The 22,543-nt window shown below is 44.2% G+C and overlaps 1 protein-coding gene across 5 annotated transcripts in view; it reads right to left on the bottom strand.

Moving 5' to 3' along the window:
• Positions 1 to 22,543, bottom strand: part of LOC125449763 (regulation of nuclear pre-mRNA domain-containing protein 2-like) — a 71,394-nt gene that overhangs the window by 10,868 nt on the left and 37,983 nt on the right. For 3 of the 5 annotated variants that reach the window (XM_048525646.2, XM_048525649.2, XM_048525647.2), the window contains exons 3-8: positions 14,362 to 14,462; positions 12,319 to 12,357; positions 11,146 to 11,198; positions 8,054 to 8,180; positions 4,425 to 4,600; positions 3,136 to 3,424 (exon numbers count right to left, since the gene is read on the bottom strand). In XM_048525646.2, the coding sequence (XP_048381603.2) occupies positions 3,136 to 3,424; positions 4,425 to 4,600; positions 8,054 to 8,180; positions 11,146 to 11,198; positions 12,319 to 12,357; positions 14,362 to 14,462 (785 nt within the window). The remainder of the gene's footprint in view (positions 1 to 3,135; positions 3,425 to 4,424; positions 4,601 to 8,053; positions 8,181 to 11,145; positions 11,199 to 12,318; positions 12,358 to 14,361; positions 14,463 to 22,543) is intronic. The other 2 variants (XM_048525648.2, XM_048525650.2) reach the window with 1 other exon arrangement.

Raw genomic sequence — 22,543 nt, 5'->3', positions numbered from 1 at the left:
AGCGCGAGAGAGAGAGAGAGCGAGCGCGAGAGAGAGAGAGAGCGAGCGCGAGAGAGAGAGAGAGAGCGAGCGCGAGAGAGAGAGAGAGAGCGCGAGAGAGAGAGAGAGAGCGCGAGAGAGAGAGAGAGAGAGCGAGCGCGAGAGAGAGAGAGAGAGCGAGCGCGAGAGAGAGAGAGAGAGCGAGCGCGAGAGAGAGCGAGCGCGAGAGAGAGCGAGCGCGAGAGAGAGCGAGCGCGAGAGAGAGCGAGCGCGAGAGAGAGCGAGCGCGAGAGAGAGCGAGCGCGAGAGAGAGCGAGCGCGAGAGAGAGCGAGCGCGAGAGAGAGAGAAAGAGCGCGCGAGCGTGAGAGAGAGAAAGAGAAAGAGAGAGCACGAGCGCACGGGGGAGGAGGGGGGGGATTAGAGAGTGGGGTGGGGGGGGGAATAGAGAGAGAGGAAGAAAGGAGAAATAAGTTAGAATCATGTTTGCCCCAAACAGTACACTTATCTACAAATTTCCTCCCTTCCCATTCATTTTAACGTTTTCCTCAAGCACCCAGAATGCTAAAAATTAAAATGTCATGCGAGAGCACAAATCGATCCAAACCCATCCCAGCCAGTCAGGCATTTATCCAATTTCTAAGAGGAATGAAATGAAGAGTGTGAACTCTTTCAAAGACCCCCATACTGGTCTTAGCCGGTCCAGAAGCTAAAGATAACACTCTAACTGATCCATCAGCTGAGATAATGTAACAGTTTCCACACTCAGCTGTATTCTCAATAACCAGAAAAGTTCCAGCTTGACTTCTGAGAGTTATGTGTCAAAGCAACAGTTTGTCTCAAAGTGAAGTGAAGCAAACACACCACATGGTGCTGGGATGATACTAGATTGAATTCTTGTTCTGTACCACAATGTGGAGGTGCTGATGTTGGACTGGGGTGGGCAAGGTCAAACATCACACACCACCAGGTTATAGCCCCATAGGTTTGTCTGAAGACACAAGCTTGAAGGAGGAGTGAGACTCCAAAAGCTGTGTCTTCAAATAAACCTGTTGGACTATAACCTGGTGTCATGTGATTTCTGACCTTTTACCACATGAACAGGCTTAGCTCGGAGTAGTGCTAAGCACACTACAAAGAACTTCTGTATCCCATCACTATTCCAGAATCCCCATTTCAGTGAAACGGCTCTTCCTGGGACATAAGGCTAACCAGAGACGATAAAGTCGGGCCTGTGGCATCTCCCACTGTGGGGACAGCAGATGTCTATGCCAAAGGAGACCCATTCGGGTCAAGGTATTGGAGGGTTGCCTGACCGAGGGAACAGAACCCCAGATCTAAAGGAGAGAAACAGAAGCAGAAATTGCTAGAAAAACTCAGGAGGTCTGGCAGCATCTGTGAGGAAAAATCAGACTCAATGTTTCAGGTCAAGTCAGCCTTCCTCAGAAGTGTTCCAATGAAGGGTCACTCGACCAGAAACATTAACTGATTTCTCTCCACGGATGCTGCCAGACCTGTTGAGCTTTTTTAGCAATTCCTGTCTTTGTTTCTGATTTACAGTATCCATAGCCTTTTCGGCTCCTAAAGGAGAGAAGGCGGCTATCAGTCAGTGCAGACAGCAAGGGGAACATTTTCTTCTAAAACTTCAAATCTTACATTTAAATGTTAAGGACTTTAAAAAAAACAATTCAAATGGAATAAAATAATCGTACAAAATTCCTGGTGAACAGATGGCGAAAGGGAAGGCGGTGACCTAATGACACTATCACTAGATAGCAACTTAGAAACCTAGGTTATTGTTCTGGTAAGATGGGCTTGAAACCGACCAGGCAGTGAAACCTGAATGTGACAAAAACTTAAAGCTAGACCTTGGTGACCACGTAGCCAACAATGACATTTGTAAAAACACTAAATGTCCTTTAGTGAAGGAAATCTGCTGTCCTTACCTGGTCTGGTCTACGTGTGACTGAGCTGTAACAGCCCTCTGGGCAATTAGGGATGGAAAATAAATGCTGGCCTAGCCAGTGATTCCAACATCCCATGAGAAAATTAGAAAAAAAAGAAGTGATGATGGTTAATAAAAGCAGCTGAAAATGCTGACAAAGTGCAGATTTCTTTTGTGGGGTTATGGTACTTAATTCAGGTTCTTGTAAACTTGCACAGGACCCTGGTCAGATTGCCCTTTGATAACTGTGCACAGTTCCTGTTCCCATGCTTCGAGAAGATTCCAGCAGTGCTGGATTCAGTCCAATAAAGATGATTTACAAGAATGCACCTGAATTGAAATATTCCAGGACTTTTGGTTGGGGCGGGGGGGGGGGGGGGGGGGGGGGGGGGAGAGCGTGGGAGTACTGTGGCACAGTGGCTACTATACCTGCTTTGTAGTGCCAAGTCCGGGGCCCATTCCACCCTCAGGTGGCTGCGCAAACTCTACACAGACATTCTCCCCCTGTCTGCCTCCAGGTTTCCCCCAGGTGCTCCGGTTTCCTACTACAGTCCAAAGGCATGCGGGTCAGGGAGAATTTAGAAGTGCTAAATTGTCTGTAGTGACTTGGTATGTACCGGCTAAATGGGTTAGCCATGGGAAATTGAGGGTGTAGGGGCCTGGGTCGGGGTGGGATGCTTTTCGGACAGTCAGTGCAGGCTCAATGGGCTGAATGGCCTCTTTCTATGCCGATTCTATTGCAGCTACTGGGAAAGAGTAAACAGGTCGGGTGGTGATCTCGCTTCAGAAAAGAGAAAACTGCAAGTTAGCCCAACAGGCAGCTTTAAAATCCTGAATGGGTAGAGAATAGATGAAAGTGTGTCTTTCTACCTGTGGAAATATAAAACCAGGTACCTCATCCTTATTGATAAGATGTGACCCAGGCAGAGGGTGAATAAAGAAAATCTCTGACTGAAAGAGCGGTTAGTACGCGGAGTTTACCATCGCAGGAGGTAAAAAGCTCAAATGTTTCTAAAAGGACACTACATAGGAATAAAAAAGAAAGAGAAAAAGATGTGATTAAGAGGCAGGAGATGGGATGGGAGGAGGATCCCGTGGGGTACGAACACTAGGGCTGTCTGGTTGGGGCCAAAAGCCCCCAAGTCATGTATGGTGGCTCTGTAATCCCCTGCGTTAGGAAGCACAACTGACTGCTCCTTTCCAAGCCTGGTACCTATGATGTTCGCTGCTCCCACAGCTTCGTCATCTGAGAGTTCCATGTCCTCCACGTCACAGTTATCACCTGAGGCATCTGGAGTCAGAGGCCCCGGGCTCTCCTCCAGCTTCTTCAGCTCCACCACAGGCTCCTCAACCGGCCGCACGGGAGACTCCGAGCCAGTCGGCGATGGAGCATCCATGCTGGGAGACGGAATGGGAGACTCATCCGGATCTGGCAGTGTGGTCTTCAGCTGGTCCAGCTTCTTCTTCAGGTTGTTAACTCTGTTTGCAAATGTCTTGTACGCCTGTGAGAATGCAGCGGAAGGCAACAGTGACTAAAACTGGAGATACTCAGAATTACAAATCAGTCCATGCTAGTGGGACACAAGGGGAGGACAAGGGGAACAGTACCATGGTTGTGCAATAGAGGGAGTGGGGAAGGTGTCAGAATTAGCGTGTATGTGGCCATCCTTTGCCAGTTCCAACACCTCCAGCTTCTTAGTTCCAAGTTTCAGTTTGCCTGGCATTTCAACTCTCCCCTTACTCTCTTCCAATGACCTCCCTGTCTGAGGCCTCCTGTAGCATTCTGACAAAGTTCAACACTTCATTTGGTAAGGTACCTTACAACCTTCTGTGCTTATGTCAACTCTTCTACATTTCGCCCTAATCAGTGGCCCCACTTGTGTGCACTCTTTTCACTCTCATTCACACCTGCCTCTGACCCAGAATGTTAGCCCTGTTTCTCTCGTGCTCAACTTCGACTTCAGGAAAATATCTGGAATTAACAATCTAATCATGATCATGAATCCACTGTCAATTGACACGAAAAACCCACCTGTTCACTAATCTCCTTTTGGGAAGGAAACTGCCATCCTTACTGGATCTGCCCTACATGTAATCCTAACCCTAAGCCAAACCCACTGCAATGTGGTTGACTCTTAACTGGCCTGGCAATTCAGGATGGGCAATAAATGCTGGCCAGCCAGCGACGTCCTCATCCCATTAATGAATAAATAAAAGAACTGAGGCTGCCTGACCTGCTGAGTATTTCCAGTATCTTCTGTTTCTCTCAGATCTGCAGCATTTGGCTTTCAAATTAAAAGTACAAACCTTTGAAGTAAGGCAGAGCTAACATTTGCACAGAAGACGCGAAGAGTTACAGGATAAACTAGCAGGGGCAAAAACGATGGAAAAGAAATAGCCTAAGTGGGAAATTATATAGGTGTCAGGAGAAATGTTTGCAGGGAACTCTCTGGTAACACAGTTAGAAATGCAGTGTCTATCCCCAGTCTGTAACACACTTACATTTGCTACAATCTTCACCTCCTTGTACTGAGCTTCATAAAAGATCTCTGCATTTTCAAGTGCTTCGATTAAGGGTGGGGTCTTCTTCACCTCCCTCTCGAGCTCGGCGCAGAAGTCTTCCAACTTGGAGCTGGATTCTTCAAAGTCTTTGGAAAAGCGCTTGCCACCTGCACGATCTACAGAAATTGAAAGAATGAAGTCTTCCTGTATCTTAACAAGTTATCAGTAGTGGGGAGGCCTGGAGCAAGGAAACCCCAGCGAGATTTAACAAAAGCAGGTTGGACAAACTATTATGAAGCGGAGATACAGTTATCAAATCTGGATCGAAGGGGGGGAACGTAACGAATGAGCACTTTCTCTTGCCAAAGCTATGTCAGAAAATCTCACTGATGGGTTCAAGACAATCCCAACAACACACAAGAGAGGATGAGAGCAAACAAATCCCAAGTACCTACGTATATTTTAAAAAGCTGTAGAAAGTAGCATTAAAATATCACAGATGTCTATTTTGCTGTCCCTAAACTATGTACTGTTGTGACTTTTGGTCATGTTGTTTACTAAACTATCAATAGTCTTGCCTTTTTTTAAAAATTTGTTCAAAGGGCGTGGGCATCATTGGCCAGGCCAGCACATATTGCTCATCAGATTGACCTTGGGAAAGAAAACAATAGGTTCTGTTCTCACAACTCTGCAGCTCATTTGTTGTTGGTAGACCCACAGTATCACTTGGGAGGAAATTCCAAGATTTTGATCCAGTGACATTGAAGGAACAGCTGAATAATTTCCAAAAAAACTGCAGATGCTGGAAAAACTGGCAGCATCTGTGGGCAGAAGGCAGAATTCTGTGACCGTTCTTCAGAATTTCCTGTTATTTCCAAGTCAGAACGGTGTGTGGCTTGGAGGGAAACTGGCAACGGGAGGTGTTCCCAATGTACCTTGCCGAGTTTACAGGGTTAGATACTGTTGGCGAAGCAGCCTTCCTCAGCTAGTGCCATTTTGAAAAAAAATTCAATTATGGGATGTGCACTATTAGCAGGGCCTGTACTTACTGTCATTCTAACACAGTCTTCACTCCACAATACTACACAGACTGTGAATCATTCTGTAGTCCTGAAGTAATATTAAACATAGCATCACTGCAATTCTTCAAAAGGAGTTCTGAGCGGCACTGTAATTGCAGGTTGCAACCACTGGGTAGCACCATATCCCACTGCACTCAACACCATGAGAAATGTGAAAGGAGACAATCCATTGGACAGACTCGGAGGAGCATGCAGTAGGTCAGCATCACTTGTGAAGATTACTGCGAGAGCAGACCTACGTGAAACTGGCAGGAGGCCAGGGGGGAAAAAAAAAGAGACAGAGAACCACCCCAATCAGTTTTCACGTGTCAGAGCTGAACTCCAATATCACAGGTAGGTGTCTGGTGGTCTTTTAGATGAGCCAAGTGGTTTAAGTCATGATATGTTATTACAGCTGAAGAGTATAGTGAGAAAAATTACTTTTAAAATGTTTAACGTATATATTCATTAAATTGAATAGAGACAGCTGGATCAGCGATGCGTTGCAGCTGCAGTATGTGGGCGCTTTATGCATGATTGGGCTTTTTCGGGTTAGAATGATGACATTTGTGGAATGTCATAAGGCTCTGTCCTAGGGCCTCTACTATCAACTATACATTTAGGATTTGAAAACGAGGGCAGAGTCTAATGTCTATATTTGTTAGCATTACAAAAAGATGTTATGAGGAGGACACAAGCAATCTGCAAGGAGATATAGATTTGTTGCTCATGAACAAGGAACAATCCAGCACAGGAACAGGTCCTGTGGCCCTCCAAGCCTGCACCAGCACATTTTGCCCTTTCATACTAAAGCTGTCTTCACTTACAGGATCTGTATCCCTCCATTCCCTTCCTAGTCACATATTTGTCCAGGTGCTTCTTGTATGCTGCTATGTGTCTGCTTCCACCACCACCTCTAGCAATGCATTCCAGGCACTTGCCACCCTTTGTGTGGAAAAACTTGCCTCGTACATCTCTTTTTAATGCTGCCACCGCTCCCGCCCCCCACCTTGCACACTGAACCTGTGCCCCTAGTAACTGACCTCCCCATCCTGTTTTTTTTTGGGGGGGGCGGTGGAGGAGGAGAGAAGAAAGCCTTATATTTTCAACACTGTCCATGACATTCACAATGTTATAAACTTCTATCAGGTCACTCCTCAACCTCCTGCATACCAGTGAAAACAAACCCAGTTTATTGAACCTTTCTTTGCTAAAATACCCCATATCAGGCAACATCCTGCTGCACCCTGTCCAAAGTATCCACATCCCTTTGTTACCCTGCTGACCAGAACTGCACACAATGGCAGTGTGCTTCTTTTCCTAGGATCAGGGATTTCAAGACTAGGGGGATATTTTTAAGGTGAGAGGAGAAAATTTATAAAAGACATGAGGGATAAAGGAGTTTCTTCTCCCATAGTCTGTTGTGAATGGCTGGAATTCTCTTCCCAGAATGTTATACAGGCTGTATCACTGAACATATGCAGTTTAAGGGAGGAAAATGTGATGTCATGCACTCAAGTAGCAATAATCAAAAGGCAGATTATTATTTACATACAGAGAGAGACTTCTAAATAGTGAAACATGGACGGATCTGGGTGTTCTAATGGATGAAAACAACATGTTAGCATGTGTGTGCAGAAAGTTATGAGAAAGCAAATGGGATTTTGGCCTTTTTCTCAGGGATTGGATTTTATAAATAGGGAAGTCTTGATATTACAGTAGGGGTGTCGATGACAACGCACCTAGAGTACTAGGTACAGTTTTGGTCTCTGGATTTAAGAAAGAATATGCTGACATTAGAGCCCGTTCAAAAGAGGTCCACTAGGTTGATTCTTGAAATGAAGCAGCTGACTTCTAAAGAATGGCTGAACAGATTAGGCTTTATTCATTAGAGTTGAGAACTTCATGCTGAGGTTGTACAGAACATGGCTGAGGCCTCTTCTGGAGGACTGTATCCAATTCTGGTCACCCTGTTATAGGATGGATACTGTTAAACTGGAGACGGTTCAGAAAGGATTTGCCAGGAATGGACGGTTTGAGTTATAAGGAGAGACTGGACAGCCCGGGGCATTTTCCACTGGCACACAGGAGGTTGAGGGGTGCCCTTATAGAGTTTTATAAAATCATGAGTAGTACTGATAAGGTGAATGACATGTGTCTTTAAGCTAGGGTGGGGGCTTTCAAGACTAGAAGGCATATTTTAAGGTGGGAGGAGAAAATTTATAAAATACATGAGGGACAAAGAAGTTTCTTCTTCCATTGGCTGTTGTGAACAGCTGGAATTCTCTATCCCAGAATGCACTGAAAGATGAGATTATTGAAATATTAGGGAGTTGAGGGCAATGAGGAGTTGGCACACAAGAGGAATTGTGCCCTGGGTAAAATCGGCCATGATTTTATTGAACGGCGTGGCAGGCTACAGGGACCAAGGTCCTACTCCTACTTACGTAAAATCAAAAGAAGGGCATGCATGTAAGCTGGTGATAAAAGTAAGGCTCAAAACCCCTCTCCAGTGTCCAACAAGTATGCATTACATTCATTTACTGCATGTCCATTTCTGCACTCTACCTTTCAACCGCTTCAATGTCTCTGTGCTGCAGACGTCAACGCGGAGGGTCCCAAGCTGCTTCTCCTTGAACTCTCTCTCATCCTCCGCCTGCTTGTAGGACCCCAGCTGGTCAATGAGTGCCTGTGGCTGTAGCAGGAAAAAAAAGAAAGAGGCGTGCAAGTCAGATTCTGTGAAGATGGTGGTTCCCAAAACAAGCCCCTCTAGTAATTAACACTAAATACTACAATACAACAGCGAAACAAACTGCAAAGGTAAATGCAAGCTGCTGATGAAAACAAGACACCAAGTTTGTATTTTTCTCCCCACGTATGGCAGCTATAGCTGACGGCAGCACTCATTTCTAAGCCAAAGTTGCAGGTTCAAATTTGACTGTAAAATCCAGACTGCGCCACAGCTGCTCTGCAGGGGATAATGACAATGATAAACCACGGCCATGCGTACCCTCCAACAGGCAGGAACAAGGTCGTAACACTGGCGGGGGAGTTCTCTCCACGGTGCAGGGGTAAATACCCCTCAAACACCCACCAATTTCAACACAGAAAGGGTAGTTAAAAAGGCATTTGGCATGCTTGGCTTCACTGCTCAGCCCTTTGAATTCAGGAGTTGGGACATCATGTTGAAGTTGTACAGCCTCTACTAGAGCACTGTGTTCAGTTCTGGTCGCCCAGTAATAGGAAGGATATTGTTAAGACAGAGATAGTTCAGAAGAGATTTACCAGGATGTTGCTGGGTATGGAAGGCTAGAGTTATGAAGAAATGTTGGATAGGCTGGGACATCATTTACCAGAGCACAGGAGGTTGAGAGGCAACCTGATAGAAGTTTATAAAACAAAGAGAGGTATCAATAGGGTTAATGATAGTTGTCTTTTCCCTAGGATAGGGGGGAATTTCAAGATTAAAGGGCACATTTTGAAGGTGAGAGCGAGATTTGAAAATGGCCTAAGGGGCAATATAAAAAAAAAGCGTAGCTTGCATGTGGAATGTACTTCCTGAAGAAGTGGTAGGTGTGGGTACACAATTACAATATTTAGAAGACATCTGGATAATTTTGAGACGAGGAAAGGCTTGCAGAGACGTGGGCCAGGAGCAGGCAAGTGAGACTAGTTTAGTTTGGGAATATGGTCAGAATGGATTAGTTGGACTGAAGGGTCTGTTTCTGGGCAATATGACTCCATCATGTCGCTTATTGTGGGAACAAGTTGTGTGCAGAATGGCAAACAAAATTCTTCACCAATAAGGCCAGTGCTGCCTTTTAAAAGATTGTATATACTTAAAGAAACTCTACGCAGCGTAAAGTGGCTGCACAGTTCAGTGACTGTATCTGCTACATTACAACGTATATACTGCAATGGCTGTAAAACACTTTGGAACATTTTGAAAAGATGCTATACAAGTTCAATTTGTTTCTGACCGTTTTGCTTCCCTGTTTTGTCATCATCACTGGACAAGTAATCCAGACACCAGAGCTAAAATTCCAGGGCATGGGTTCACATCCCAGTATGGCAGCTGCTGGAATTTGAATTCAATCGATAAATCTGGACTTGAAAGCTAGTTTCAGGGATAGTGACCATGACAACCAGCATCGACTGGGGGGAGAAATCCACCTAGGATATGTCCTTTGGGGAAAGGAATCTTGCCCCCCTACCCTGCCTAGCCTACCTGTGGCTGCAGGCTCTCAGCAATATGGTTGCCTCTTAACTCTCTGAAACGATCCACCAAATCACTCAGGATGAGCAGGAGGTTTTGCGAATGATCCTGGCTTCCATGTAAGGATAATGACACTGATGGTGCAGAGGGATAAAACAGTCCTGCCAACAAGCTACAATAACTGTGGCACTTTTTTTTGATTCAGCGGCCAGTACGATTGGTCCTGCGCAATGCAGGTTAAAAGGCTCTCCCTTAAACTACTTCCACTCAGCCAATGCAAGAAACAGAGTTCAATAACTTGTCTCGGTGAACTGTCAGACAGGTCAGACAGTTTTTGTTCTTGTTAGAACAATGCTCATGAGCACCATGGGATAAAGGCAGGAAAAATTTGTAGTTGTGAACAGCCTGTAAACATTGTCTGGGCTCACGTGTCAACGTAAGTTAAGACTAAGAAGCTGTTGGCACCCACGAAGCTGAGTCAAGTTGTAGTTCCGGAGGAGAAGGGGGTTGAGGGGAGAGAGAGAGAGAGAGTGAGGAACACATGAGCACTTGCCACCAACCCTCCAAGGCACAATTTCAATCAATTTATTTCTGTTATCAAGGATATGGGAAGAAGCAGGGAAGTATTTAAAAAAGTAATCACCCTGGTTTGTGAGCATCATTAGCAAGACCAGCACTTATTGATCATTCCTAACTTGTCCTTGATCAGATGTGGGCAAGTCAATCACAACTGAGTGGCCATTTCAGGGGGAAGTCATGCATAGCAGTGGGTGTGGAGTAATGTACAGGTCAGGTCTCCTCCTAAAGTCTTTACAACAAAGTAGTAATTTCACCATCAGTAAGAATGCACTTCAATGATCGAGTAGAAGTACAAGTATAAAATCCACTGTTAGTTTCTACTTGTAACTATTTTCTTGAAAACTAAAGGCTCTGTTGAACTCACATCAAGGTGAGAGGTGTCAGTGTCCAATGCTTAAAACAGAAAAGAAAATAAAACTAAAATTAAAAGAACAAATTCCCTTGCAAGACACTTAAAAACACTTGACCAAGTGAATAATTGTGCTATTCCGGGAGATACACTGAACTAGACAGACCAGGATAGTGCCACGTTCCAACTCTGAAAACGAGCGTGAGGCTGAGCAGTGGGAAGGACCCCGAGTCCAGCTCTTCACCACTGGACAGGGGGACAGGATAAATAAACCAGGTCACTCCGACTGCTCCCCCAGTGATTGCTCAGAAACCCCACACCACAACAGCCAAGTATATTGGGAGGGTTTCTGATCAGGGCTCAGCTGTAATGCCCCTCTCCCTGGCACAGGCTATCTGGGTTTGCACATTGGGAACATGCAGCATCAGTGGCAAGCACCCTGCATGGAACCTGTATACCAGCAGCTGGGAGACAAGGGGTAGGAGGGGGAAGAAAATGAAAAGCTGAAGCACTCACCCTAAATTCAGCAAGTATCTTGGATTTCACCACGACACGTGTCTTATCGCTCACTGAAAAGGAACAGAAAACGGAATCAGTGTGACCAGTGCACAACTCTGCAGGGCCACCACTATGATCTCAGCTAATCCAAAAGATGGGCACGTCTAACATTACAAGCCTTTATCGTTTAGTACGCAGGTCACACACTGTCCATCACATCGTGTCTGCAGTAAGAAACACTGACAACCAAAAATCACGAGAAAGAAGTCACAATGCAAACTTTTGATGGAAGTAACAGATAGTGGGTTTTGTCTCAGGGCTCCAAAGTGCCTGTAAATTGTCTACGATAGCTACCTGAAGCTACATCTATAGCACAGCTTTGGCAATGACACACTTTTCTTGGCATTAGCAAAGTGCCAAAAATAGCCACAGTTTCACAGAGGGATTCAGATTCAAGATTCCTGGTCTAAACCCAAGGAAACAATGGCTGCGTTGCAATTAGGTCCAAATTATGATGGAGGAGGAACAGTGTTAAACCAGCTTCCCTGCTCCAGTGCCGAGCAAACCTGACCCAAGAGGAAGAGGTTGTGTCTCTCTTCATGTGCAAGCAACCCCCAGCCCTCCGCACTTACAACACGCCCGTCAACCCCCATCCTACATTCCTCAAAACCATATACAACGCTATGTATTCAAGAATGGTACCCAGAGGCACCCAAAAGCCAGAGGGGCTCTGGTCTTGGGGGTTGTCAATAATAAGCACCGAGTTTAGAGCTGTCAATTCCATACCATTTCTGCTGATTTTCCAAAATAAAACATGGAGGTAAACGCTTTCCTTCGCCAGCTAACCACGTCTTTCAGGCATTAGTGCAATGGATTCCAAGAGTACATCCACGTCTTTACAAAGCTTGATAACCCACCCCATTGGACAAGCACGGGGCATGAATATCAGACCTAAATACTTGACTCCCTATTCACAGCCAAAGGATCGAATAGATTTAAACAGATCCTTCACTAACCCTACCACTGTCACAAACAGAAGCACATGATCAGCAGTACGCTGATTTTAACACACTTCTGTTCATCAGCAGTAAAACTGAGGACAGGACAAGCAGGATATCGTTTGATAGTCACAAAAGATTAAGTGAATAATTCTGAACACACCTTCCCCACTGCCCAAAATTTGTTCCATACCTGTTTTCACTTTTGCAAATTCAGCTGGCTTTCGTCCCACTAAAATGAATGGAAACAAGTGAAAAATAGTGAATTTCCAGATTGCTTTGTCTGAAGCCTTTGCAACAATTGCTCCAGACTGCACGGTGATATGGTTTATTTGCATTTGTTCATAAGGGAAGTGCCAACTAATAAAAGCATTTGGTGTAAAGCATCTGGCCTCATTAAACGGTTTTAACTGAAGATTGGTAAAATTAGGAGTCCATTCTCCTGGCCACCCATATCCATTCACCTGTAAATTAAGCCTACTCCCCTGCTGATGGGCAAAAGCTGCACACGGTGGTCTTCAACTGCTCCTCTTTGTTGGGTGGGAAGTATGCTTTGTCTCTGCTCAGCACTTTCCCTGAACAAGATCGACTGATTGTCACACTGGGAAATTCAGGGAGCTGAGATTGTCCAGTCTGTGGGTCATGGTGCACATCATTTGGCCAAAGTGGTGCTCGATGCAAACTGAGTCCAGGTGATTCTGTTCAGCTGAAAGCCCTCTGCTGTCCTACAAATACACAGTGCTCAATATCTCCTTTCTCTCAAAATTTCAAAACTACAAACGTTGTCAAAAACAACGGTGTCTTGACAAGGGATGGGTTGAAGAGACTGAGGGCAGGACCAACCAAGTCTGTCTCACAGGTCTGATCCCTGCTCAGGGTTGACGTAGGCAATTTCATTGATAATTGCAGATTAAAGCTGCCTTCAGGGTGTGTGCGCGCAAGGAAGAGGGGAGAAAACTTGCCCCAAACAGGAAGCCGTACATGTGGACATGAGAATGGTCCACGATAAGGAGACCTCCATATTCCAGGGCTCAGGCAAGAATGGCCCCTTGGGGATACTCAAGGGTTGTTAGGGGTCGTGGCACCATTACCCAGCCAGAATCTGCACCTCGAGGATGAAACAAAAATAGTTGAAATTGCTCCAGAGTTGTGGCTGCCCTTTTATTGGTAGGGAATTCAGGGAAAAATTATACATGTCCACTAAAAGGGTGATGAGATATGCAGGTACCAGGGTAATGGAGGCATTTTGCAATTCACAGAACAGTATTTTGGGGAAGATATGCAACTTGCAATAGCTTGGATTTTCCCCTAAATTAAAAGTCATGGGAACAGACTTTAGTAACCATCTGAAGTGGACAGGAGGAGGAGAGGAATTTCCAAAAGCCACAGTCAAAGTAGTGGAGAGCTTAGAGGAGGGAAGCAAGCGGCAGGCCATGATAAAGCTACAAAGGTAGGGCGAAGTTTACAAAGGGTTGAGGATGACAGCCCAGCTGGAGAGCAAGGGTGTAATGTTGAGTTAAAAAAGGCATTGGTGATATTTTCAGTCACAGATGGGCTGAGAGTGAGGTAGGAAATGTTTCAGAATAATGGCAGATTATAATATCCCCAAGATTATTAGAGAGATTTCCATGTACTGATCTTTGAGAACTTTAATGCATTTTAACAGGAGCACTGCAGGCAAGCTAGCAACAGATCAGCTGGGGCATATACAGCCTTTAAACTGCCATCTACATTCCAGACACAAGTCCGATAGCCCACATTCCAAACAAACAGGAACCGAAGGGTTAGAAATTTTAACGTAGAATGAATTCCAAGTGACAAAAGCCCTGTGTTACAATTCTACCATGTCATTCCCGAAAGGCAAGGAACTTTGGACTAGGACATCCTCAAAGTACAGATCATGCTGGAACCATGCCCAAGCAAAGCATCTGCGTACGCAGTTAACTAGAGGAGAGTTCAGGTGTTCAGTAGTATGTTGCTTCTTTCTTTCTTGATCAGATACTTGCTTTGCCAATGTCCTGAGCTAGCTCGTGCCTTCCACTGTCACTTTTCAGGAACCTTGACTGGGACATGGTGAGGGATGGAGCAGCACAAAGGGAGTACACGTATTTTGTTAAGACACACCAGCTGTAGGGACCTCAATAACCTTGGTGTGCTCCAGCTTAAAGAAAGTCTCTCAATTCCTACAATCAATACTGTGTACACAGTCTTTATCCATTACACAAACTATCCTCACCAAGAGCAGCTCGCAGATCCACAATCAACTCCTCTGGGTAGACACTCCTCTGCTCCCATATCGTGAATATTCGCTCCACAGATTTCCGAATGGAAGGGTCCCTAGGGAAAGTCAAAAAGAGGAATTTTGTGAATTGCTGCTGGCTTTGGACCACAGAGTGTTTTAGCTTTTTACACTTAGCAGTTGATTAAGGTGTAAAGTTTGTTATTTGACACTGCTTCCTCCAATGGTTTCAGAGATAACAGGAATTACAGATGCTGGAGAATCTGAGATAACAAGGTGCAGAGCTGAATGAACACAGCAGGCCAAGCAGCAGAGGAGCAGGAAGGCTGACGTTTCGTGCCTTAACCCTTCAGAAGAAGGGTCTAGGCACGAAACGTCAGCCTTCCTGCTCCTCTGATGCTGCTTGGCCTGCTGTGTTCCTCCAATGGTGCACGTTTTTCCTCTCTAACAGGAGCCCCAGAATGTACATGGTTTTTTTTTCAAAAAATGGATTACTCCTTGTTTCCTCATTCTGGTCTATTTTAACATTACTGCACCTAATGATCATTCATATAAAATTAACTCCGAAACATATCACACATCAATACAGAGAGTGCCTTATCTGATCAATTCTCTGGCTTTTCACTATTTCCCCTCCCTCCTAACAGCGTCTCACCATCCTAAAATCATCCTTAAAGGCTTGTTTTATCTTCAGGCTACAGTGCTGTTCAAGGGTACACACCCACCCAGACACAATAGTTTGTTTTTTTTTCTTTCGATGTTGCCTAGTATGTATTCCTCGTTCTATTCTATTACTCTTATGCTCTTGGCAAGATATGGTCGCCCTGTACTGCATGCAAAACTTTTCACTATACCTAGGTACATCTGACAATAGTAAATCAAATTAAAAATCAAATCAAATCATGCTTGCATTGCTAACACCTTTTTGGTCCAATTTCAGTAGGTACTTGACCCTATTTTAGGTAACACTAAGAAAACTACACATCAAGGCACAAATTTCTTGCTTCACCTTTTATAAAAAGAAAATCAAAGACAGGAACAAAACTAGAGATAACAGTGTGGAGCTGGAGGAACACAGCAAGCCAGGCAGCATCTGAGAAGAAGGGCCCCGACCTGAAACGTCAACTTTCCTGCTCCTCCGACGCTGTCTGGCCTGTTGTGTTCCTCCAGCTCCACACTGTGGTATCTCTGACTCCAGCATCTGCAGTTCTTATTATCTCGAGGATCAAAACTAGTTGGATTCTCCCCCGTTTCCTCTGAAAGGAACTCTGCAAGTCAATGCCCATTGCTGACTAAAAAAAATGACCAAGAAACCTGCACCTACAAACATTTGCCAATGTTCTACAGGAGAAGGGAACAAAGGTTTCCTCGAGAAGTTGTGTTTATTTGCTTTAGTATGAAACGTAGCACTGAGTGACACACATGCACATCTGCCAACACCACGATCTAAAGTGCCCACTTGCTCCAAGAAGACCATCATCCCAATGCCAAAGGAAAATCATGCGGCTTGCCTCAATAACTACCACCTGGTGGCTCTGACCTCCAGAGTTATGAACTGTTTCGAGAGATAAGTCATGACTCACATCAACTCCAGCCTCCCAAATTGTCTTGATCCTTTGTAATTGACCTGCCAGTGCAACAGCAGATGCTATCTCCCTGGCCCTACACACATCTCTGGTACATCTGGATAATAAGGAAACCTACATCACATTGCTACTTATTGACCACAGTTCCGCCATAGCTCCAAACAAACTCATCTCCAAACTGAGACCTAGGTCTTGGCTCCCCTCCGTAACTAGATCCAATTGCCTGACAATACCCATAGACAATGAGTAAGATAACACCTCCTTCACACTGATGCCCCACAAGGCTGCATAATTCAGCCCCAAATTCTACTCTGAAACCATTTACAAGGTTGGCAATGCTACTGTTGTAGGTTGAATCTCAAACAGCAACACAGAATACAGGAAAGAGAATGTTTATGGCATGGTGTAAAGACAACAATCTCTGCATATTGCCCCTGTCTGCATCAATGGTACTGAGGTGGAAATGTCGAGAGCATCAATTTTATTTTGGAAAATCAGCAGAAATGGTATGGAATTGACGACAACAACAGTCAGTCATGGTCCATCCACATCGACACAATAGTCGAGCAAGCACAACATCTCTGCTTCCTTCAGATGGTAAGGAAATCTGGCACGTCCACAAGGACTCCTACCAAATTTTAGAGCTGCGTCACAGAAAGCAGTCTATCCGGATGCATCACAGCATGCTACAGCAACTGCACTTCCCAAGACCACAAGAAACTACAGAGAGTTGTGAATGCAGCCCAGTCCCGCTTGAAAACCAACCTTCCATTTATACCTCCCACTGCCCCAGCAAAACAACCAATATAATCAAAGAGCCCTCCCACCCTGGTTATACTCTCTTCCACCCTCACGTCAATCAGAAGATATAAAAGTTTGAATATGTGTACAAACAGCTTCTTCCCCACTGTTAAAGATTTTGGAGAAGACCTCTCAAATGTTAATTCTGATCTCACTCTCTGCACCTTCTCTGCAGCTGTAACACTGTGTTCTGCAACGCCGATGCACTTTGCACAATATGCTCTGCCCTTACAGCATGTAAAACACCACATTTCACCACATCTCAGTACATGTGACAGTAATAAATCAATCACAGCATGTAGCTGGAGTCAGCCAGAACAAGGACAGCTGTGTCACCTGGAGAATTCATTCTCTAGCGTGAGTGGGAAAGTCAGAGACATTCCCTAATCTAACGCATGTTTTACAACAACAAACGCTGAGAAATCTCTGGTCAGGCAGCAGTGAACAGACAGGGTCAACTATACTAGCTTGATGACCTTTCAGCAGAAAGGAGGAGTCGGGGGCAGACATGGCACACCACATGTTGAGACTTTCTGGTTGCTGGTCTCCACATGCAAGTTGGACACAGACAGAAAGAGGGGGTGATGGAGTAGCTGGTTAACAATAAAGAAGAACTGAGAATTAGGGGCCTCCTTAAAACCTGTGTTAACTCAACGTTCCATATTTGGTATTTCCGGTGTAGCATGAGACCCCCATCTGTGTCAAATTAATAACAAGCCTTCTGCAAATATAAACAAATCTAGATGAAAACACTGGGGTGGTCAATCAGGGTCTTAACTCACAAAGGTTTATCAGGTGTCTTCTATTCTATTATCAACAGTGTAATAAAATTAAGGTGGCTTTTGATCTTTGAAGAAATGAAAACTAATCTTTAGGTGGAGGCAGGTAAATGCACAACATGTGACTTATCAGTAGCTATTCCACATGGCAGAGGGGAAATACAGGAGACTGACACAGCATTGACGGCTGGACTCAAAATAAACTTTATTAACAGGGACACGACCATCCAAGGAGGCAAGCCACACCATCTCCTAGCGGGAAGGCTAGGAGTTCCTCCTCGTCAGCCTGAGGAAAGAACAAAAGCTGTTGTTATCAAAACCAAAAACTACCAGAGGCCACCAGCGAAGACAACTAAACCTGGTGGGTGGGTGGGTGTGTAAGTGGTGGTGGTGTGCACGGCAGAGTGCTGCCTTCAGTCCTCCATCCTACAGAATGGCTCCTGGATCAGTAAAATCATACAGCATGGAAACAGGCCCTTCAGCCCAACTCACTCATGCCAACCAGGTTTCCTGAACTGGACTAGACCCATTTGCCTGGGTTTCGCCCGTATTCCTCTACATTTTTACTATTAATGTACCTGCCCAAATGCCTTTCAATGGTGTAATTGTAGCAGCTTCCACCACTTCCTCTGGCAGCTTATTCCATACACACACAACCCTCTGTGTGAAGCTGTTGCCCCTCAGGTCCCTTTTAAATCTTTCCCCACTCATCTTAAACCTAAGCTCTCTAGTTTTAGACTCCCCTACCCTGGGAAAAAGACCTTGGTCATTCATCTTATCTATGGCCCTCATAATTTTACAAACCTCTACAAAGGTCACCCGTCAGCCTCCTACATTCCAGGGGAATCAAGTTCCAGTCTAGTGTTCTCATCTGACACAGGTCATGCATTTCCTTTCTTCGCTTAATTAACTAACGGACCATATCCAAACTGCTGCTTCTCAATAAACGATTAGAAAATTACAATAATTTGTTGACCGCCTGCATTCGGTAAATGAGATCACAAACCCCTGAAAATCAACCTAACAGTTTAGCATTAGTGGGCAGAAGTTTATCCAATCACACCAGTTCAATACAGGATAAGAATTCAGGTATGAAACTTCACAATGCATTTACCAGTTCAATATAGAAATAAAAAAAGGTGTTTCCATGATCCATTTCTACTCTGTTACAGGATTTAAGCTGACCCTTCTTGCTTTGAATCATTGACATCACAACAAATTAAGAAGATCATTCAGCTCAAGGTATGACACCTATCATATGACAGGACAGTGGTAGCTTTTACACAGGAAATCCTAAACTTTAATCACACCATTGCCAGCTTTCAACCACATTTATAATGACACGCAAAAGTAAACATATGTCTCAATTGTAATTTAACCAAAGATGGCTTACTGTGACAACATTTAAACATACACCAAACATCATGTTATTAGAAAATGTAAAGTAAATTAAATTGCTAATGGCCCTTTTACAGATTGTATATCATTCACCTCATGATCAACACAATAGCTTTACTTTGAGTGAACATTTAATATAATGACGTGGTATTCTGATTTATTAGAACTCCAAAAGCCTTCGTTTGAACTGTGTCTCCACTTGGTAGACATTTCACAAGCTGTAACGCCATAGGGAGTGATAGAGACACCTTTTTCTTTCTTGATGCTGGACCATTCAATGCATTAACTGATTACGTTACGACACAAGACCATATATACACAAGATGAGCAAACATCAGGTAGTGTGCCCAAGCAGACTAACACACTGGATTGAGGCTCCAATCTCTCTCGATGTACGAGTTCAAATCTCACCACCGCCAGAGTGCTTCAGTGGCTGCATGAGCTGAACAAATGGGAGGATGAATAATCAGGACCACAGCAATGCATTTCTACTGCTAAAAGGATCATACAAGCACATTCAGACATGTGGGGTGCTGTTTATTTCAGGACAGGGGTTGGCTGCTTGTGTCTGCATGGCAGCTTAACCCAGTCACACAAAATGGTTGGTGGCATATGCCCAGGTTTCAGACGTCGCAGTAATACACAAGTTATGATGTCCAGCTTTAAATGCCCTTTGCAGACATAATGCCTGAAAAGTTGATAGCTATTGTAGGATATTTTCTCACACAGTCATTACATCTCCTTGAAATTTCAGTGACAACACTAATACTCAAAACACATTTCAACTTGTCATGTCGAAGAAAGCCAGCCTAATTTTAACAAGTTCAGCTCCTCCACAAAATACTCCCATTCTCATGATACTTGGCCTCCCAAACAACTGGGATTCCAATTTTAAACTAATTGATAAATCCCATTCTGCCTTAAACTCCTTGAGATAGTGATTTTTTTTTCTCCCTGTCGTAATACAATATGATTGCTATTTGGATTTATGAAGTTCAACTGAAAAATACTGAGCTTACTGGAGGAAAAGCAAAGCTACCATCACTAAGGGCAAAAGATAGCAATTACAGAAAATGCATATTCAACCAGACTGGCTTAAAAGAACAGGAAATGACATCAACGCAGGAAATAACATCACCAACCCAAGAAAACCTAACCAGATAAATAGCAAGCAGGACATAACACCAGCGCTTCGTCGGAGGCTCACTGATGATGTTACCTAGAATGGTGACGAAACGTCTGAAAATGAACCTTCCAGCTCAGCGAGCAAACTCGCATCTGGAACCTCAACCTGAGCTACAAATCTTCTCAAAACTCACTGGCTTAAAATGTTTAGAAATTCACCCAAATGCAATGCTACCAAGTTTAACTGAGATACAGCTGCATTATGGTAAATAGTTCAAATCTTGCTGCACTCCACTTTTCTCTCCTTAAGGGTGCAAGCTACAAGTGTACAGAAAACAGCAGCCTAAATACGACTTGACCAAGTAGCCATTCAGCAATGGTACGAAAGGAAATTGCACATCACAATTCAACACCTTCAGGGTGAAAGTATTTCATTACAATGCCACCTCGTAACGTTACCATTGTCTGCCAAGGGTACAGAAGCTTAAAGCTTGCCCACAGGACACAAAATAATGTCAAATCAACAAGCAGTCATTGCAGGGGATTATGAAAACTTCAAACACTGAAACAATTTACTGTTTATAATGTCCCACTTTGTTCTTGCTCAGCTGACTTAAAATTTTAAGCATGAGCTGCTAACATAATTAGAAAATTTACTTTGAAATATTGGAAACCGTTCCCAACTGAAACTTCAAAACAAAACGTTCAGAACAATTACTTTTTTTTTAAAACAATAATTTCTCTTTTCCCAAGGCGATTTAATTCCAAATAAAACCACAGAGTTCTCTTTGGTTCTCTCAGCAAATAACAACACGGTCCAGGGCTATGCTAAGCCATATAAACCAAGAAGGAGCAATCTCCCATCACTGCTGAGTTAGCAGATTATGAGGCAGTTGGGCACTGACATCAGTGCTTCTGTATTTTCACTGATTCTGGGACACATGGGCAAGACCTCGTTTATTCCCTATAGCCCTGAGCTGTTTGTGAGCCCACTGTACTCCTTGTCCAGCAGGAAAACTATGTATGACTCTTTCACACTGAAGGAATGGCACAGTTCGGTCCAGAGTAGTGCAGTGTGAAACATGGAATTCATGATTCTCCCACAGATCTGTCACATTAACTGGAGTGCAGGGAAATGCCAGCGAGGCATGTTTGGCATGCTGCTGCTGAGCATATTGCAGATAGCAACTGCTGTGTCCAGTTCTGGTTGCCCTATTATAGCAAAGATATTATCAAGCTGGAGACGGTTCAGAAGAGCTTTACCAGGATGTTGCTGGGTATGGAAGGTTTGAGTTATTAAGAAGGGCTGGATAGGCTGGAGCTTTTTTCCCACTGGAACATAGGAGGTTGAGAGGTGGCCTATTAGAAGTACAGATAGAGTTGATGGTAGTTGTCTATTCCCCAAGATGGGGAATTTCAAGGCTAGGGGACACACTTTTATGGTGAGAAGAGAGATCTTTAAAAGACATGAGGCAATTTTTTTTAACCAGAGGGTGGTTCGTGTGCAGAATGAACTTGATGAGGTGGTTGATGCAGGTACAATTACAACATTTAAAAGACATTTGGTTGGATATACGAATAGGAAAGATTTAGAGGGATATGGGCCAGGAGCAGGCAGGTGGGACTGGTTTAGTTTGGGATTATGGTCAGCATGTGTGATTTGAACCAAAGGGTCTGTTTCTGTGCTGTATGACTCTACGATTGTGAATAGTAAAGACTGCAACAGTGTGCTGGTGAGACAGGCAGATACTAAGTACTGGCGTGGGGATAGCATCATGCAGAAGGAAGACTGAGTATTCAAGCTTTCTCTTACTAATTCCTATACAGTGACACAAAGTGAAAGTGAGCACATATAGAAGTCATGTATCACTTGAAGTCGATTTCCTGATGATGCCCCCAACAGTTACGCAGCTTACCAACATTACACAGCCAGAGAGATATACAGCACAGAAACAATCTTCGGTCCAACTCGTCCATGTTGACCAGATATTTGGCACATATGCCTGTAAACCCTTCCTATTTATATCTCCATCCAGATGCCTTTTAAATGTTGTAATTGTATCAGCCTCCACCACTTCCTCTGGCAGCTCATTCCATACACACACCATCTGCTGCCTGAAAAAGTTGCCTTTGGGTCTCTCTTAAATCTTTCCCCTGTCACCTTACTCCGAGGCTCTCTAGTTACGAACACCCCTATCCTAGGGAAAAGACCTTGGCTATTCAACTTGTCCATGCACCCTCCACTCCCGTTGACACTCCAAGGAAAATAACCACAGCCTATGAAGCACCTCCCTATCACTGCTTAGAAACTTACACATGGGGGATGTATAAATAGAGATGATGTGAAGTGCAGAGGGAAGGTGGATGGATGATTGAGGTGAAGGTTGGTTAGTTTTCCCCAAAATTACATCCAGGTCATACTCAACACTTACAGGATAATAGAAAAGCGGATAAATCTCATTACAAAATTATTTCTTAAAACTGCAGGCA

This window comes from Stegostoma tigrinum, chromosome 47 (assembly GCF_030684315.1).
Source record: "Stegostoma tigrinum isolate sSteTig4 chromosome 47, sSteTig4.hap1, whole genome shotgun sequence".
Taxonomy (NCBI): Eukaryota; Metazoa; Chordata; class Chondrichthyes; order Orectolobiformes; family Stegostomatidae; genus Stegostoma; species Stegostoma tigrinum.
This window is presented reverse-complemented; position numbering and strand designations above follow the sequence as displayed.